The 16,551-nt window shown below is 32.4% G+C and overlaps 2 protein-coding genes across 3 annotated transcripts; both read left to right on the forward strand.

Annotated features, from left to right (window-relative positions):
- Positions 1–2,875: 2,875 nt before the first annotated feature.
- Positions 2,876–6,395, forward strand: LOC139519052 (microtubule-associated protein RP/EB family member 1-like). 2 transcript variants are annotated; one of them, XM_071310811.1, is made up of 3 exons: positions 2,876–3,005; positions 3,573–3,774; positions 5,512–6,395. In XM_071310811.1, exons 1-3 carry the CDS (start codon positions 2,890–2,892, stop codon positions 6,016–6,018), a joined length of 825 nt encoding a protein of 274 aa, XP_071166912.1. In that variant the 5' UTR covers positions 2,876–2,889; the 3' UTR covers positions 6,019–6,395. The 2 variants fall into 2 exon arrangements, with proteins under 2 accessions (XP_071166912.1, XP_071166913.1); XM_071310812.1 differs by lacking the exon at positions 2,876–3,005 and adding an exon at positions 3,207–3,299.
- A 5,516-nt stretch (positions 6,396–11,911) lies between these two features.
- On the forward strand, positions 11,912–14,039 carry LOC139519054 (uncharacterized). The gene is made up of 2 exons (XM_071310814.1): positions 11,912–12,109; positions 13,694–14,039. The coding sequence occupies exons 1-2, from the start codon at positions 11,990–11,992 to the stop codon at positions 13,928–13,930; spliced, it is 357 nt and encodes a 118-aa protein (XP_071166915.1). The 5' UTR covers positions 11,912–11,989; the 3' UTR covers positions 13,931–14,039.
- The last annotated feature ends 2,512 nt before the right edge of the window (positions 14,040–16,551 follow it).

A 16,551-nucleotide genomic window follows, 5' to 3' on the forward strand; every position in this document is an offset into this window, starting at 1 on the left:
GTTATAAATTGACCTGTATTTAAATCAAATTGTTTCTTTTTTTTTCTTCTTCTTCTTTTGGTATACAATAGTCTATCGAATTCGTTGATTACATACTGTTGGCATACGTGGACTAGTCTATTTACAAAACTTTTACCACAATTTACACAAAATGTATGTTTCTTTCTTATGTTCAATGTATACATATTTTAAATAGCGCTACTGACTATAGTTCCGTAACTTTCTACCAGGCGTATGTATACACGAATCGTCGACAAGTGCGCACATTTTTTTAGATCAATAATTCTGGTATGTTCCAATCTGTCCTAAACTATTGACAACGAGTATATATTACATTTTCCCAAATTAACCCTTGGAAAAATATGTAAATAGATTTGTATTTCTTCAATTATTTTTTTTTGTATTATTTTTTTTTTTTATAAATAATATTCTTTACACCAGAAATGTTATTTATAAACAAGCGTATGAGTTCAGTAATGACTAGTATATTATATCACTTTCGGACACGCAAGACAAAAATGTATATTATACATGCACCTGATAGTTCAAAATGGAAAGTTATAAGTAACGGTCGTGTACACTGATCAATACTGCCCGCCGGACAGGAAATCGATTGAATACCTGGACGTGTCACCTTACACCCCTTCCAATACCTTTGGGAGTAATACCTTTAGCCATGCTGGTGATCAGATTAGGGAAGATCCGAATTTATTTAAATAAAGTTTATTACTTGAAAGAATTATGAACGAATTAGATTTTCGAAAACAATTTCCACGGAACACTTATTTATCATTTTATGATTTGAACTTTGACTTTTTAACTAATTACAATATTATCAGTTTAAAAATAACAGACTATATGGTTATTTAAAAATATAAGACCATTTTCCGTATCAAGTTAGTCAGTCAGATAAAACAACCGTACGATTGACAAGATATCGACACGCAATTACGACTACATCGTTTACTGTTGTTTTGTTCCTTTGTGGTTTATTGACATATCGTGATTTTTCATCGGAGAAGGTGACAAGATGGCGGAGAGTAGAGAACTGATACTCAAAATTTAAAATCGATGGTGATCTCTTATTTAGCGGAATAAAACTATAATATCTATAAATTTGAGCATTTTTATACAGAATGGACATAATATCAATTTTTGATTTTTTTGCGAAGTTTCCCTTTAAAGACTTTAACCACACCAGCTGGATTAGGAAAAGAGAGACGAAAAACACCAAAGTGACACTCAAACTCACAAGTTCAACACGCACTTAGAAACATTAGTACACAACACACCAAAGATTGAACAATATAAACCACACTAAAAACCGAGGATGGTCTCAAGAGATCTTATAAAAGGATTAAAGAGCACTGTCAATTTTCTTCCTGAACTAGGTTCAAAAGGAAAGGGTAGTTACAAAACCACCAAACCCGTATAGTCCTATAAATTTGCATAGGGTCTTGATTGTGATCCAGGCTTCTTTTAGCTTCCTGTATAAATTCTCATTATTTTTTACAACAGTCTGGACATCTTAGAACTTCATAACCCGTCTTCAAAGATAAGTTTAGGAACTATCGAAATTGTATTGATTTTATATAATTTAATATATTTTAGTGACATGTTCTGGGTTTTTTTTATCTCGTGTTAATGTCTCGTCCCCTTATTGTTTTTTTTCAGTTTTGACTAATACAATATAATATTACATACGTTTATAATAAGATAAAGAAAGTAAAAAGCCGTGTTAGTGTATAGTATTACTGTAACAATAAGTTCAATATGAATAGCAATCCCTTCCTATGTTCTTAATCATGTATATGTTACAGTTAATTTGTATAATCAGTAATTATGTAGAATCCCTGAAATTTTCAGGGATTATGTAGAATCACTGGCTAGTTTAGGGATTATATATAATCACTAAAATTTTCAGGGATTGTGTATAATCACTAGAAAAAAACGTCAGGGATTATGCATAATAACTGAAATGAAGAAATATGTTTATTTATAAGTTAAAAACATCTGACAGTACCCACAAAAAAGGAAATTAGCAACCTCGAACTGGTTCAAACAAGATACCATAATGGCATGTTTTGTGGCCTTGCGATATCCATTTTCAGACGTTATGTGTACAATTGCCATTATGTTTTTCGGGTTTCCCTTTCCTCTTTTATCCTGCTATGAGAATATTTCACCAAATACCAGCTTCCTCTAAAATTTTGTTCTTTTTGTCAATCCTTATATATAGTTCTGCCTATTTTCTATACATTTAGATGCGTAAGTACTCTCAGTTTGACTTTCATGTTCATTTGAAGAAAAGAAAAAACCACCACAAAACAGATGTTCCATAATTTTTTTCACAATTTGTTTTACATGTACCACGACTAACATGCTCTGTGGATTTGAATATCCATTTGATGCTGGCTATTATAAACAAACATTACATGTAAATTATCGCTATAAAGGCAATGTTGATATTATTTATTTTGAAGTCTTCAACTTTATCTCGAAACCCTGTGTTGGTTATATTTTTAAGATCATCCTCTGTGTTTAAAAGCAAAATTATTTCATCTGGCAAGGACTATGAAAGAAAAAATGACATTTTGTCTATATTAATTTTTTTTTCAAACAAAGGATCCTTAAATTATTGACAATCCCTGAAATCATATTAGGGAATTTGATTATACAAATTCACTGTAACATATACACGAGAAAGAAAAGAAGCATGGTAAGTTAAAGTTGAATTAAAACTTGCAGTTCTTATGTATATCTATAGAAAAAGACATATCGAATATGCAAAACGATTGTCTGTTTCTGCCGCATATTTGTCAAAGTTCCAAAACGGAGATGTGCTCAGCTGATGAATGTCATCCAAGTCAAGTGTGTCATTTTTGATGAATGTTGTTAAATACTCCATTTTACCTGTATAAAGGTGTGATTAGTGGGATGAGGATAACAAGTCATGGTACCATAGTCATAAAAGCCACGGAGGTAAGAGGTGGACATCATATAAGGTAAGATGGGATTGTATGATAAATCAACAACAAGATTCATGGTCATTTCAATAAAGAGTAAATCATATTTTTTTTATCTGTATTCTACATCATTAAAGTTTGATAGTTCAATACTATAAATTTTGAAATGATTTGAACTGGTGATCAAATGAGGCAATAATTTTGGCGTACAAATCTTAATGTCATATTTTAAAAACATCAAAGAGTGCGCAAACATCCTTTAGACTACTTGTATTCCACAAAACGTGTGGTCTAGTTCAGATGTATAGGGATGGGAAAAATACTATATACAAGGTAAGGTTACACTTTCAAGCACATTTACAACAAGGATGTGCATAAAAGAGGGACGAAAGATACCAAAGGGACAGTCAAACTCATAAATCTAAAACAAACTGACAACGCCATGGCTAAAAATGAAAAAGACAAACAGCACACATGACACAACATAGAAAACATAAATCATGGTTTGAATTTTTGTTAATAGTCATTGTTTTGGTTATAATTATTTAGTACATTTTTTAATATGTAACGTAATGCATTCCCGAAATAACTTTTTTTTATTTGCAGAATGAATATCAGATATGTGTGGTTACTTCTTGCAAGTTTCGTGTGTGGGAGTTTCGGATTTATTGGTGAAATGTTAGATTCTATAGAGGATATACCAGTTCGATTTGTCTCAGGAACATGCTTTTTATTATTACATAAAACATATGATCCTGGAGAATTTGAGATGCGTATTCGGCTGAATAAACCAACCATAGATCTTTATGTAAGTATATTCGACTTAGAGCGTTCCTGATGATATTCAATCCAGATAAGCGCACGGAATGATCAACAATTAAGCAAAGTTGATAACTCTGATACACAGTATTTAACTATCCAGCTGAATAAATGATAATAATGCCGAAACTGTTAGTATGTGCGAGCTTCCATTGTTTACTTCATCTTGATGAAATATAATTTTATGTATTCACTAGTTTTCCCTAATAAATCGTTTTATTCACATACATGTTAAACGAAAAAATACTTCCTATCCTATGATAAATTTGAGTAATTAATTTACATGTCATTTGAGTATGGTCCATTAGATTTTACGACTAAGGTTTACCACAAATATGGTTACTGGTCTGGTTTAGTGACCTCGAATTGATGTAGGCCAGTGTCAGCTTTATAATTCATATTGGTTTTTTTTTAATTTTTAAATTGCTAAGTTCTTTGTATACAAAACATTAGCGTAACAATCAATATGTGTAAATACAAACAAATTCCGACACATGACATTTGTTTTATTTCTAAATATAATCGAGTGTATCTTCCAGTACCTCAAACGGAATAAAATTTCCCTGGAGTTCCGTGTTTTTGTTATTTTACTTTTTCAAAGAGAGGCAGAATAAAGGCAACAGTAGTATACCACTGTTCAAAAATCGTAAATCTATGGACAAAAAACAAAATCGGGGTAACAAACTAAAACTGAGGGAAACGCATTAAATATCAGAGGAGAACAACGACACAACATTCAAATGTAACACACATAGCAACGGACTAAGCATTAGACAAAATCCGATGAGAATAACCAATATAACAACAAAACCAAATACATGAATTTGGGATAGAAAAGTACCGTGACACGTCGTATAGTTTTTGTTATTTTACTTTTTCAAAGAATTCACACTCAAATATAGGAGAAAACAAACGACACAACGGAAACACAACGTAAAAATGTTACACACACAGAAACGAACTATGATATAACAATGGCCATTTTCCTGACTTGGTACAGGACATTTTTAAAGAAAAAAAATGGTGGGTTGAACCTGGTAAGATTTAAAAAACGCAAAATCAAGAGAGACATGTTAAATTCTAGTAAAACTATACAATCATTGTCGAGTGATTAGATTAGCGCTAATGAAACTTTCCCTTATGATAAATATTGAATATATATGTCGTATGCATTTTTAGTCATGTCATTTTTATTATTATTAATACACTTTGTCAAGTCACTTTTAATCTAAAGATTTATTACAAATGCCCTAATTTGAAAGCTTTAAGCTGACTTATTGTGTATATAAATACATATTTTCGTGTTAGAAGTATACTTGGTGTGTCATTTACCTTGTAGCCTTCTTATTAATAACATGTCTATATGAAATTGTTTTCTGGGATGCTTTTAACCTTTCTTTAATTAAATCTCAACGTTCTGTCATTATTTTAGCGAATACTTAATTCAACATCAGGAACTCGTGATTCTGTATGGACACGTTAAATATCAAGGTTATGTCTGTAATTTGTATGTTAAACAGATTTAGTAATGTTTTATAATTGTATCTATTGACAAACATTATAATCATCATAGTCGAAATATCTGATCTATGGTAAGTCTTGAAAAAAGCTATGCGACAGAGTATTCGGATGATACTCAACTTACCTTTCTCAATTGGTAGCCGTAGTAAATATTAAGTTTTGGATTTTCATTTCAATGTTGAAAGATATGTTTTTTATTTTTCAGTCTTCAGACTTCTACTCGTTTGATAGGCAGTATCACGGTATGACATACAGGATAATAAACTTAATACCTTTGAAATCAGGACTTGCTAGCGTTAGATTTTCTGTTGGTTATTTTGGATCTCGTTATCATAGTCCACGCTCTTGGTGTGAAAGAATAACACCTGTAGCGACTCCTACCACTACAGTCCCAACCCCTACTACGACAGTGTCAGTCACTACAACAGCGGACCGAGCGACAACAACAACATTATCGACTCGGAGTCCAACTACAAGTACAGTATCGCAATCAACCACATTAACCACAACAGTTCCAGTACCTACAACACCAATTGGACAAAACACCACATCTACTACTCAAGACACCACGTCTACTACCCAAGACACCACGTCTAATATACAAGACACCACATCTACTCCTCAAAGTACGACAACTCTACCTACAATCACAACCCCTGTTTTCGGAACCTCAACTCTTGGTACACCGCCACCACGCCCAACACCGGCTTGAGCTTTCAACCATTAATTTGGAGTTTTTGTGATTTTAGGGCTTTGTTAGCACAGGCGGATAGATGTCGCCACAAAACAGCCACGGTGGTGTAATGATAATACACTTTAGTTGAGATCATTTCACGTCTAATTTCGTGTTATGTTTTGCCATCACTGAGCTATTATATCATGTATATTCGAAGTCTTTTTTAAACAATATGGCAGATGTGTGTTTATTTAATAAATATATTGTAACCAGAAAGTTGCGCAGCTATAAAATATTTCAGATAAGATCATGTCACATCATATGTCACGGTTTCATCAGCTATATTATTTTTTAGAACGTTTTACAATGATTGCAGAATTTCATTATATTCAATAAATGAATTGTGATCCTCGCATTGTTTTCACATGCGTGATTTCTTTTACTTCCTCAAATAGATTGTTATATTTAATAAATTAAAGATGTAAGTAAAAGATAACAGACGAAGCTAAAAGCCAGGAGAATGGACAAACAAAAACAGATATAAGGAATACGATTCCATGTTAGTCTTCTGATTTCATGCGATTCCCTCCGCTTTTATTATTTTCTTGATTGATATCTTTTACTTGTTTAATGAGATTTTAACTTCGGTTAACTACTGTTGCCCAAAATTAAACGACTAAATGCAATAAACATCCACACACATCAAAACCATAACTGGTATTGTGTGCTTCGAAAAACCTATTGATTTAAAGTCAGTAAAAAGTCAAATGCAGAATAGGACACAAATTTGTTGAGAAACATTGTAGCAATGATTGCAATGAATTGCACAATATGAACGCAACACAATTACAAAAAAGACATCTAGAATTCATTTATAAATACAGTATGTGGGGATTTTGTGTCATTCATCGATACATCCTATCTTTTCTTTTCCATTATATCATTTAGACGAGTTCGTCTCTAGTGATATTAGAGGCCGTGGCTTGAGGTATATGCTCTTATATTTTTTTATAATGGGTTATGGCGTTTTCATTCGTGTATAAATAATTTCTTTTATTTGTGCTTTTTAATTTTTCAATTTTGGTTAGTTTGAAAATTGTATGTAGGTCAACCGAATAATTTGAAGTATACACTTGCAAATTTATTTTATATTTTTCTTGGTATGCCTCGTGACTGTCAAACTTTTGTATTATAAAGACGTTTCTGTAAAAAGTAAAATAACATAAATACCGAACTCCGAGGAAATTTCAAAACAGAAAGTCACTCATCAAATGGCAAAACAAAAAAAAAGCTCAAACATCAAATGAATGGATAACAACTGTCATATTCCAGACTTGTACAGGCATTTTCTTATTTAGAAAAGGGTGGATTAAAGAAAGAGGGACGAAAGATACCAAAGGGACAGTCAAACTCATAAATCCAAAACAAACTGACAACTCCATGGCTAAAAATGAAAAAGACAAACAGAAAAACAATAGTACACACGACACAACATAGAAAACTAAAGAATAAACAACACGAACCCCACCAAAAACTAGGGGTAATCTCAGGTGCTCCGGAAGGGTAAGCAGATCCTGCTCCACATGTGGCACCCGTCGTGTTGCTTATGTGATTACAAATCCGGTAAATAGTCTAATTCGGTAGGTCATATTCATGAAAGGGAAGGGGATTGTAGTTACGACGTAAGGAACATATCCGATATCATTTGTGAAACGGTTATTCCATAACGGTCAACCAACTCATGATGGCGTCCGTAAAATTTACGAAGGGATGATTTCAACTTCACTATTTGGAACTCTTGGTTTAATAGCTTCCTTGTGAGCAGCAAACCTCTATCAAGAAAATCATGATAGGAAATGCAAGCACGGGAATATCGTATCAATTGGGAGATATATACCCCGTATGCAGGTGCTGCTGGAATGTTGCTACTTAGAAATGGAAAGTTCACAATGGAAAGCTGAAATGATTTCATCATTTATGGTGATATTGTCCGCTATTTATGATGGCAATAGTTAATGTAATGTCTTTGTCAGATATATATAGATTATGCATAGTTTGTTAATATTATCACGCAGATGTAATCTTCAGGGTAAGAGGGGTTAGCGTGGCATCTAGAATAGAATTTCGCTTTACGAAAGTCAAAAGTTTTTTGCACAATGCAATTGGTTTTTTTTTCATTTCCTGTCGTTAATTATCCATTTTTAGTCGGTGACGTTCCCTTGTCACCATCTTCTTTTTTTATGATAGTATGATACTAAACCCCTAACGGGAGGGATTGTGCCTGATATTCATATGATGAAAACATAATCTTTCAATCAGTTTAATTGAGGTCTAGAGCTGGCATGTCAGTTAACTGCTAGTAGTCTGTTTGTTATTTATGTATTATTGTCATTTTATTTATTTTCTTTTGTTACATCTTCTGACATTGGACTCTGACTTCTCTTGAACTGAATTTTAATGTGCGTATTATTATGCGTTTACTTTTCTATATTGGCTAGAGGTATAGGGGAGAGTTGAGATCTTATAAACATGTTTAACCCCGCCGCAATTTTGCGCCTGTCCCGAGCCTCTGGACTTTGTTATTTTTGTATGATTTTTAATTTTAGTTTCTTGTGTATAATTCGGAGTTAAGTATGACGTCCATTATCACTGTACAAGTATACATATTTTCTAAGGGGCCAGCTGAAGGACGCCTACGGATGCGGGAGTTTCTCGCTACATTGAAGACACATTGGTGGCCTTCGGCTGTTGTCTGTTCTATGGTCGGGTTGTTGTCGCTTTGACACATTCCCCATTTTATTTCTCAATTTTATGCAGTAATGTTTAGTCGTTAACCGATACCACACATTGATTCTTTTTTCCATTCAGACAATGGTTGTTTCACGTGTACTAGAGGGACAAGTAACATACAAAAACGTAAAACCTTAAGTATTTAACTCTCTTATCAACAACTAACTATATTAATGGGATACATTTATAAAACTATTGTACGGTTTAAAACAAAATATACCAATTGTAATCGATAAACTTGCTATGAGTTGAACCAGAGTGAGGCGGCCGACTGGACTTCTTTTCCGAAACAATAACTTTTGTCATACGAAGCAGGTTTTTTCGATATAAGTGTTATTTTGAACAAAAAACGGTGCTGTAGTAAATTAAACTTTGTATCATACGAATATTTATCAAAGGTACTAGGATTATAAGAAGTTTAAAGTATGCATAATTTTCAATTACTGTTTCATAATAAGCATCAATTGCAAGTTTCTAAGCTGTTAAAAATTAATTTCTATAAGCTCATGTCAAATTTACTGTTCAAACATCTTTTAACTGTGAGAATTAAGCTATATCCTGATTTTCGTATATTATTAGTTACATAGTGTTCTTGTGACCTAATACGGTATATATGGGGTCAGTAAATTCCATATGGGATGAGAGCGAATACGTATTACGTCACTAGCACACTATGTAACGAATTTATCTTACCAACTATCTTAACGTGTGGACTAGTGACCTATCAAAATAAGCAAGTCTTCAATACTGTTAGCATTAAGAAACTACTTCCATCGATCCTACAAAAACAGATGACAACAAGAACAACTTGTTAGGTTTAAATGTGTTTTATGAATTTATTTCCATCGTAATCATCAATTTCTTCGGCTGTTGAAAAGAAACTCATCATAGATATCAGGACAAAATTTTGTATATACGCCAGACGCGCGTTTCGTCCACAAAAGACTCACCAGCGACGCTCGAATAAAAAAAAAAAAAGGCCAAATAAAACACGAAGTTGAAGAGTATTGAGGGCCAAAATTCCTAAAAGTTTTTGCCAAATCCAGCTAAGGTAATCTATGCCTGAGGTAGAAAAGCCTTAGTATTTCAAAAATTTCAAATTTTGTTAACAGTTAATTTATAAATATAACCATATCAATGATAATTCATGTCAGCACAAAAAGTGCTGACTACTGGGCTGGTGATACCCTCGGGTAAATAAATCTCCACCAGCAGTGGCATCGACCCAGTGGTTGTAAATAAACTCATCATAGATACCAGTTGAAGAGCATTGAGGACCAAAATTCCTAAAAGTTTTTGCCAAATCCAGCTATGATAATCTATGCCTGATGTAGAAAAGCCTTAGTATTTCAAAAATTTTAAATTTTGTAAACAGTTAATTTATAAATATAACCATATCAATGATAATTCATGTCAGCACAAAAAGTGCTGACTACTAGGCTGGTGATACCCTCGGGGAAATAAATTTCCACCAGCAGTGGCATCGACCGAGTAGTTGTAAATAAACTCATCATAGATACCAGGACAAAATTTTGCATATACGCCAGACGCGCGTTTCGAAACCTTTAAGATTTTTTCTCAGTACCGTTTTGTTTTTATAAAGAGACGTAACACCATTACTACACGTGTATGAAATAAGCCCCGCCTCCCTTCTTACCTAATATGGAATATAAAGGGATGTAACTCCACTACTAACCGTGTATGAAATAAGCCCCGCCTTCCTACTAACTTAATTATCAAATATACACGGTTTGCACGCGGACGCTTTTAACCAATCATATTCGTAGAAATGTATAGGAGGTAAGATAAGTAAATATATGGGTAATAGAATGTTGATTTTACTATCGACAAGAATTCGGAATTTATGAAGTTTTCTGAAGATATGATCAGGTCTGTCTTTAACTTTAAGTGAAAAGGAAATGCAGTTATGAAACTGGACAATGTAACATGGGAACCATAGAAGTTGAACATGAGTTTTTCAGCAGAAAAGGAAAACACCAACACCTTCTGTAAAACAGGTCTATCATTAAAAGATATATTTACACAAAATACGGTGGATCTATTTATTCCATTTTTTTAGGATCCGACGTATCATTACGACAAAAACATCATATAAGAACTAATGAAATAACATCAAAAAAATAGTCAGAAGGAAATTATAACTAGAATGATTAGATCTTAATCATCAATGATTGTGTATTTCACCTATTGTGTGGTTATTTTAAATAAAGCGGCCAAGTTTTTGATATACATGTCTATATAAACTTGACAACCACATAACTACGTCAAATTCCATAAATATGTATTAACGGGTCTGCAAATTATCCCTCAGTGACAATAAACTGTCTAATTCAAGTGAAAAGTGTTAAAATGTTTGTTCTTGTTTGTAAACAAGAGGAAACTCCGTGCAAGTTAACAGAAGGTACATGTCTTTCTATAAAAAGTAATTTTCCCCAACAGCAAAAGCAGATTTCCTTTGAAACATGATTTAAAGTAGTCTTATCTCATTAAAAATAATAAAGACAACAAATTATGTTTACCTTCTCCAATTTGTTACTTTACTAGCTGTGAGGTAAAGAGTTTGAAATAACTGAAGACTATAATCTTACATTATCTATTATACTTTGCATGGAAACATATTTCGTACTTAAAAGGTAACACTCTATAAAATTATCACAATACAGGTAACAATGCGGTATTTTTGTGTTAATTTCCTTGATTTGATTATTTGTTTTATATTTTTTGGGGGTTTAATATACTGTTATGTTATAAAAATTTACACATCAGTAAAAAATTGTGAATCAGGACTATATTTAAAAAGGAATGATTATAATCGTCGCTAAAATGAAAAAAAAATGTTGTAAAAAAGAGAAACAGTTCTTTTGATGAACTCTATTTCTAATGTTTAATCCACATTTCACTTTTGTAAACTTTAAAAATATAAATGGAAAGTAAACAATTTTATTCAGTAGAAAATATTCTGCGATGAATCCTTGTTGAGTTTAATGATTTTTTTTCAAAAAGCAAGACAAAATTAACCAACCAATCAAACAAAAGAAACAAACCAAACCAAACCAACTAACAAACATAAAAAGACGAATACTATTCTATCATTAAACTCATAATACATTACAGAATGTGTTTGAGGTTAACTTTTCTATTGATTGTACTCTGTATACCAAGAACAAATGGTTTTAATGCTGAGTCATTGGAGTCTATGGCAGAACAACATCTTCGGTTTGTTGCAGGAAGGTGTACATTTCATTTCGCTTCATCGTATAAACCTGGAGAACTACAGGTGGTTGTCAAAACAGACAGACCTACGTTAGATTTATATGTATGTACCTCTCAATTCTTAAAAAAAACAGTGACTCGCTAAGCAGTTAACAATTTTGTTAATCAATGTGTTTTTTTATATTTATTTTAGTATTTCCTGTCTATTTGTATTACTTTATTAACGTATTTGACGATGTCATCTATATTTCTTTGTTTTTTTACCAATGTCAGTTTACTATCCATATCCGTAAACTGAATCCTAGGATTTTTCAGTATACGGATATGAATAGTAAACTGCACATTGCTAGAAAACAAAGAAATATCGATGGCATCGTCAAATACGTTAATAAAGTAATACAAATAGACAGGAAATACTAAAATAAATATAAAAAACATTGATTTACAAAATTTTAATCTGCTAACTGAGTCCCTGTGTTAATTTCCAGTCAAATAGTTATTTCAATTAAAATATTTACTAACGCCAAAATCACGTTTGTTATTTTTACACACACCTGAAGCGTTCATGACCAGACGAAACATTTTAGCAGTAAATTGTGATATAATGAGATAATTAAATAATGACACAAGTCGCATTGTTAACCAACATAATAAATCTATATTTTATTTGTATTTATTGTGATTTATGTCATTACTCTACAACATTTCAATATCAAAATAAAAAACACAAACTATTTGAAAGACAAGAAAAACGATGATCAAGGGCTTTCGCCTAGTCAGATAATTGAAACAATTTTGTTCCTTGTGGTCAAATGATAGAACAGATGAAAACATATTTTCAGTGGATTATATCGCACAATTGTCAGATGACCTTGGTATATTTCATAGTGTTCGTTCTTTTCTGATGTGAAACCACAGGGTGACAGGTACCTGTGTGTGAAACTATTGCACAACGCTTGAAGATGGAGACATACGTACTAGTCAAAGTACATTAAAACTGTTTATGTCAACTTAGCTTATTCAATTTATTTGGGAAATACATCAAGTCTGACAGATGAAAGGCGTATTGAGCCAGCAGTCCGTAATCTTATCAAATTATAAAGTCATGTGACCTTGGTCTTTGACCTTGATATCAATAGGGGTTCAACCTAGCATATGCAAAACCATTCACAAAGTGTTACAAATGAGGATGATCTTGAGAAAGATGCCTACTTAGGTTTGTTCACATCTCTTTTGGTCAAGGGCGTTAGACATCAAACCAATCTTATACTATAGATCTAGACCTTGTATCTATATAGTGTCATAGATCAAATTTATTCGTTCAGTATATGTTTTAATACTTGTTTTTGGTCGAGTTGTACCATTTCAATGGATATTTTATAGTGTGTATTTCTATATTGTAATTTTACACTACTTTTTCTTGTCAGGGTGAAAGTTGGTGCCTGTTAAAACGTTTAAACCTCCTGCATTTGTTTTTCACCTGGCCTAATCCAAAGACATTAGCTTATTGTTCAGTGGTTGTCGTTTGTTGATTTGGTTTATAAGTTTTTCTCATTTTTTTAATGGACTTTGATCCGTTGGGTTTCCTGTTTAAAGTGTTTCACACTAGTCATTTTGGGGTACTTATAGTTTTACATGTTTATTGTTTATAACATCTTTTTAACTCTTTTACTTTCCTATTTTTCAGTCTAAGAATTATGTTTCCCTTGGTAGGATATTCTATGGGATGTCATATAAAATAGTTAACCTGGAACCAGTTAGACCTGGAAAAGGAACAGTGAAATTCACCATTGCATATTATGGTCCTCAACTGTACAGTCCAAGAGCCTGGTGTGAGAAAATAACAGAACAAAAACAAGAACCCATTACAACTCCTGCACCTGTCATGCTATCCCCAGGTCCACCTAGACCAGAACTGTCTTGAAGAAAACATTTAACAATGTCCAATATTTTAAATAATATTGCATGCATATCTAAAATTGATATATATCAGGATATTAGGTCTCTAATTCACGTTATACATTTTTTTAGCAATAGTACCGGTAAATCAATACAGTTCTGATGTCACCATGTTGGTGTTGTTCTGTATCTTTCCTCCACTGTCTGGAGAACTAACTTGCTAATGGTATTATGTCTTGTGAATGAGAAATACCAGAAGTCTTATTAATAACCTTTAGTCTATGTTACAACTGTTAGGAGTGTTATTAATAAAGAACAGTCTGCAGGTCAAATTGACCATTTCAGCCTTTTTTTGCATTTCATTGCAATGCATAAAGACTGTATGGAAAATAATATATTACACTGTCCAACTTCTTTGACTTCTAGCAAATATTGAAATAAATCTTTTTATCCTTGAGTATATTGTCTTTCCTTAAATCAAAATTATTAGATAAATTTTATCAAAATTAACAAGTCAAATAAAGTTAACATCCTCTTCTTCATGCCCCATTAAGCAAAATGTGTATAAAACTAAACAATTTAACTGTATGGCTTAGATACTTTAGAAATTTTATGCTCTCAATATTTCATTACATGTATGTTGGTTTGAGATGCCATTGTTATTCTTAAAATTTTGGCTTGCAGTATTTATATTATATTATCTAATTGACAAAAGGACACTTTATGAAGTAACTTCTTGGATCAAAAAAAAATCTACCAATATTTACAGTCAGCAATGGGACAGTTACATGAACATTAAAAACAAATGCTCAGAAAACATAAAATTTACAGATTTTATTGTAAATACTTGCATAAAAATGCTTAAATACTCAAAAATAAGGGCATTTATAAAATAAATAAACACATATACTTTAAGGACAGGTTTATTCAAATAAGTTCACAACTATATATTGTTTTATTTTGCCTATAAATTAAAAAAAAAATATACACATCATAACAAAACTTGTATATGTTTTTTTTCTGCCAGTCCCTGATTAAAAAGTTGCATTGTGTTTTGATGTCAATTATGAAAAAAAGGCTTCACAAGTTATAGTAAATCAGTAATGAATAATAGGTCACATTGTGGAAGCAATAGTGAATCATTGATGGATAATGTATCATAGTTTGGTGATTCATAAGCCATAATAATTGATGGATAATAGATCACACTTTGATGATTCACAAGCCAAACTAAATCATTGATGGATAATGGACCACACTAGGGTAACTCACAAGCCAAACTAAATCATTGATGGATAATGGACCACACTAGGATAACTCACAAGCCAAACTAAATCATTGATGGATAATGGACCACACTAGGGTAACTCACAAGCCAAACTAAATCATTGATGGATAATGGACCACACTAGGGTAACTCACAAGCCAAACTAAATCATTGATGGATAATGGACCACACTAGGGTAACTCACAAGCCAAACTAAAGCATTGATGGATAATGGACAACACTAGGGTAACTCAAAAGCCAAACTAAATCATTGATGGATAATGGACCACACTAGGGTAACTCACAAGCCAAACTAAATCATTGATGGATAATGGACAACACTATGGTAACTCACAAGCCAAACTAAAATCATTGATGGATAATGGACCACACTATGGTAACTCACAAGCCAAACTAAATCATTGATGGATAATGGACCACACTAGGGTAACTCACAAGCCAAACTAAATCATTGATGGATAATGGACCACACTAGGGTAACTCACAAGCCAAACTAAATCATTAATGGATAATAGTGACACACAAGCCATAATAAATCACTGATGAATAATGGAACACAATTGTGTTTCACAAGCCAAAGTAAAATATTCATGAATAATGGATCACACTTTGGTGATTCATAAGCCTCAGTTGATCACTGATGAATAATGGATCACACAAATGCTATTCACAAGCCATAGTAAATTATTGATGTATAATGAATCACACTGAGATGAAAGCAGTTAGTACACTAGACTACGGCATTATACAAAGTCAAATCAAACAACACACTTGAACTGAAATCAAGTCATATTTATTTACAATTTTGCTGATTTGCATGATGTCTGATATTTACTGTTTTTCTTAAATCTTCTTTACATGAGGAATATGTAAAGGGAAATTATATAAACAGTTGATTTAGCAGTCAATTATGGGTTGTTACCAAATGAATTGTGTTTGCATAATATGGCATGTGAAGACCACATGTGAATAATGATAGAAATGAATAAACAACATGATTATTACAGGCTCTGTATGATGTCAATATTTCCTCATCAATAAAGAAGGGGAGAGATTGATATCAGAACTAAACTGCATCAAGTTGATATAACTTAAAACATTTAACCTAGGTCATCTTACATGAACACAGGATGATGTAATTTAGCTAAAAACGTGATTCCAAGACGGTGATAACTGGTTCATGGTGGAATATTGTTTCAATTATACTGTTTATGGGTAAAAAAATCATGAAAACATATAACTCAAGTTTACTTAAGAAAAGTATTAGTTTCTTGGTTGTGCTCTTGATATCTGCAGTGAAAACCATACCTTATAACAAGAATGTGTCCACAGTACACGGATGCCCCTCTCGCACTATC

The sequence above is a fragment of the Mytilus edulis genome, chromosome 4 (assembly GCF_963676685.1).
Source record: "Mytilus edulis chromosome 4, xbMytEdul2.2, whole genome shotgun sequence".
Lineage (NCBI taxonomy): Eukaryota > Metazoa > Mollusca > Bivalvia > Mytilida > Mytilidae > Mytilus > Mytilus edulis.

Excerpts from the sequence above, each read along its gene's own strand:
- LOC139519052 (XM_071310811.1), top strand. The coding sequence starts at position 2,890 with ATGTTGTTAAATACTCCATTTTACCTGTATAAAGGTGTGATTAGTGGG. Across the intron at positions 3,006-3,572 it reads AGAGGTGGACATCATATAAG|AATGAATATCAGATATGTGT; the intron begins GTAAGATGGGAT and ends TTTTATTTGCAG. Across the intron at positions 3,775-5,511 it reads AACCAACCATAGATCTTTAT|TCTTCAGACTTCTACTCGTT; the intron begins GTAAGTATATTC and ends TTTATTTTTCAG.
- LOC139519054 (XM_071310814.1), top strand. The coding sequence starts at position 11,990 with ATGGCAGAACAACATCTTCGGTTTGTTGCAGGAAGGTGTACATTTCAT. Across the intron at positions 12,110-13,693 it reads GACCTACGTTAGATTTATAT|TCTAAGAATTATGTTTCCCT; the intron begins GTATGTACCTCT and ends CCTATTTTTCAG.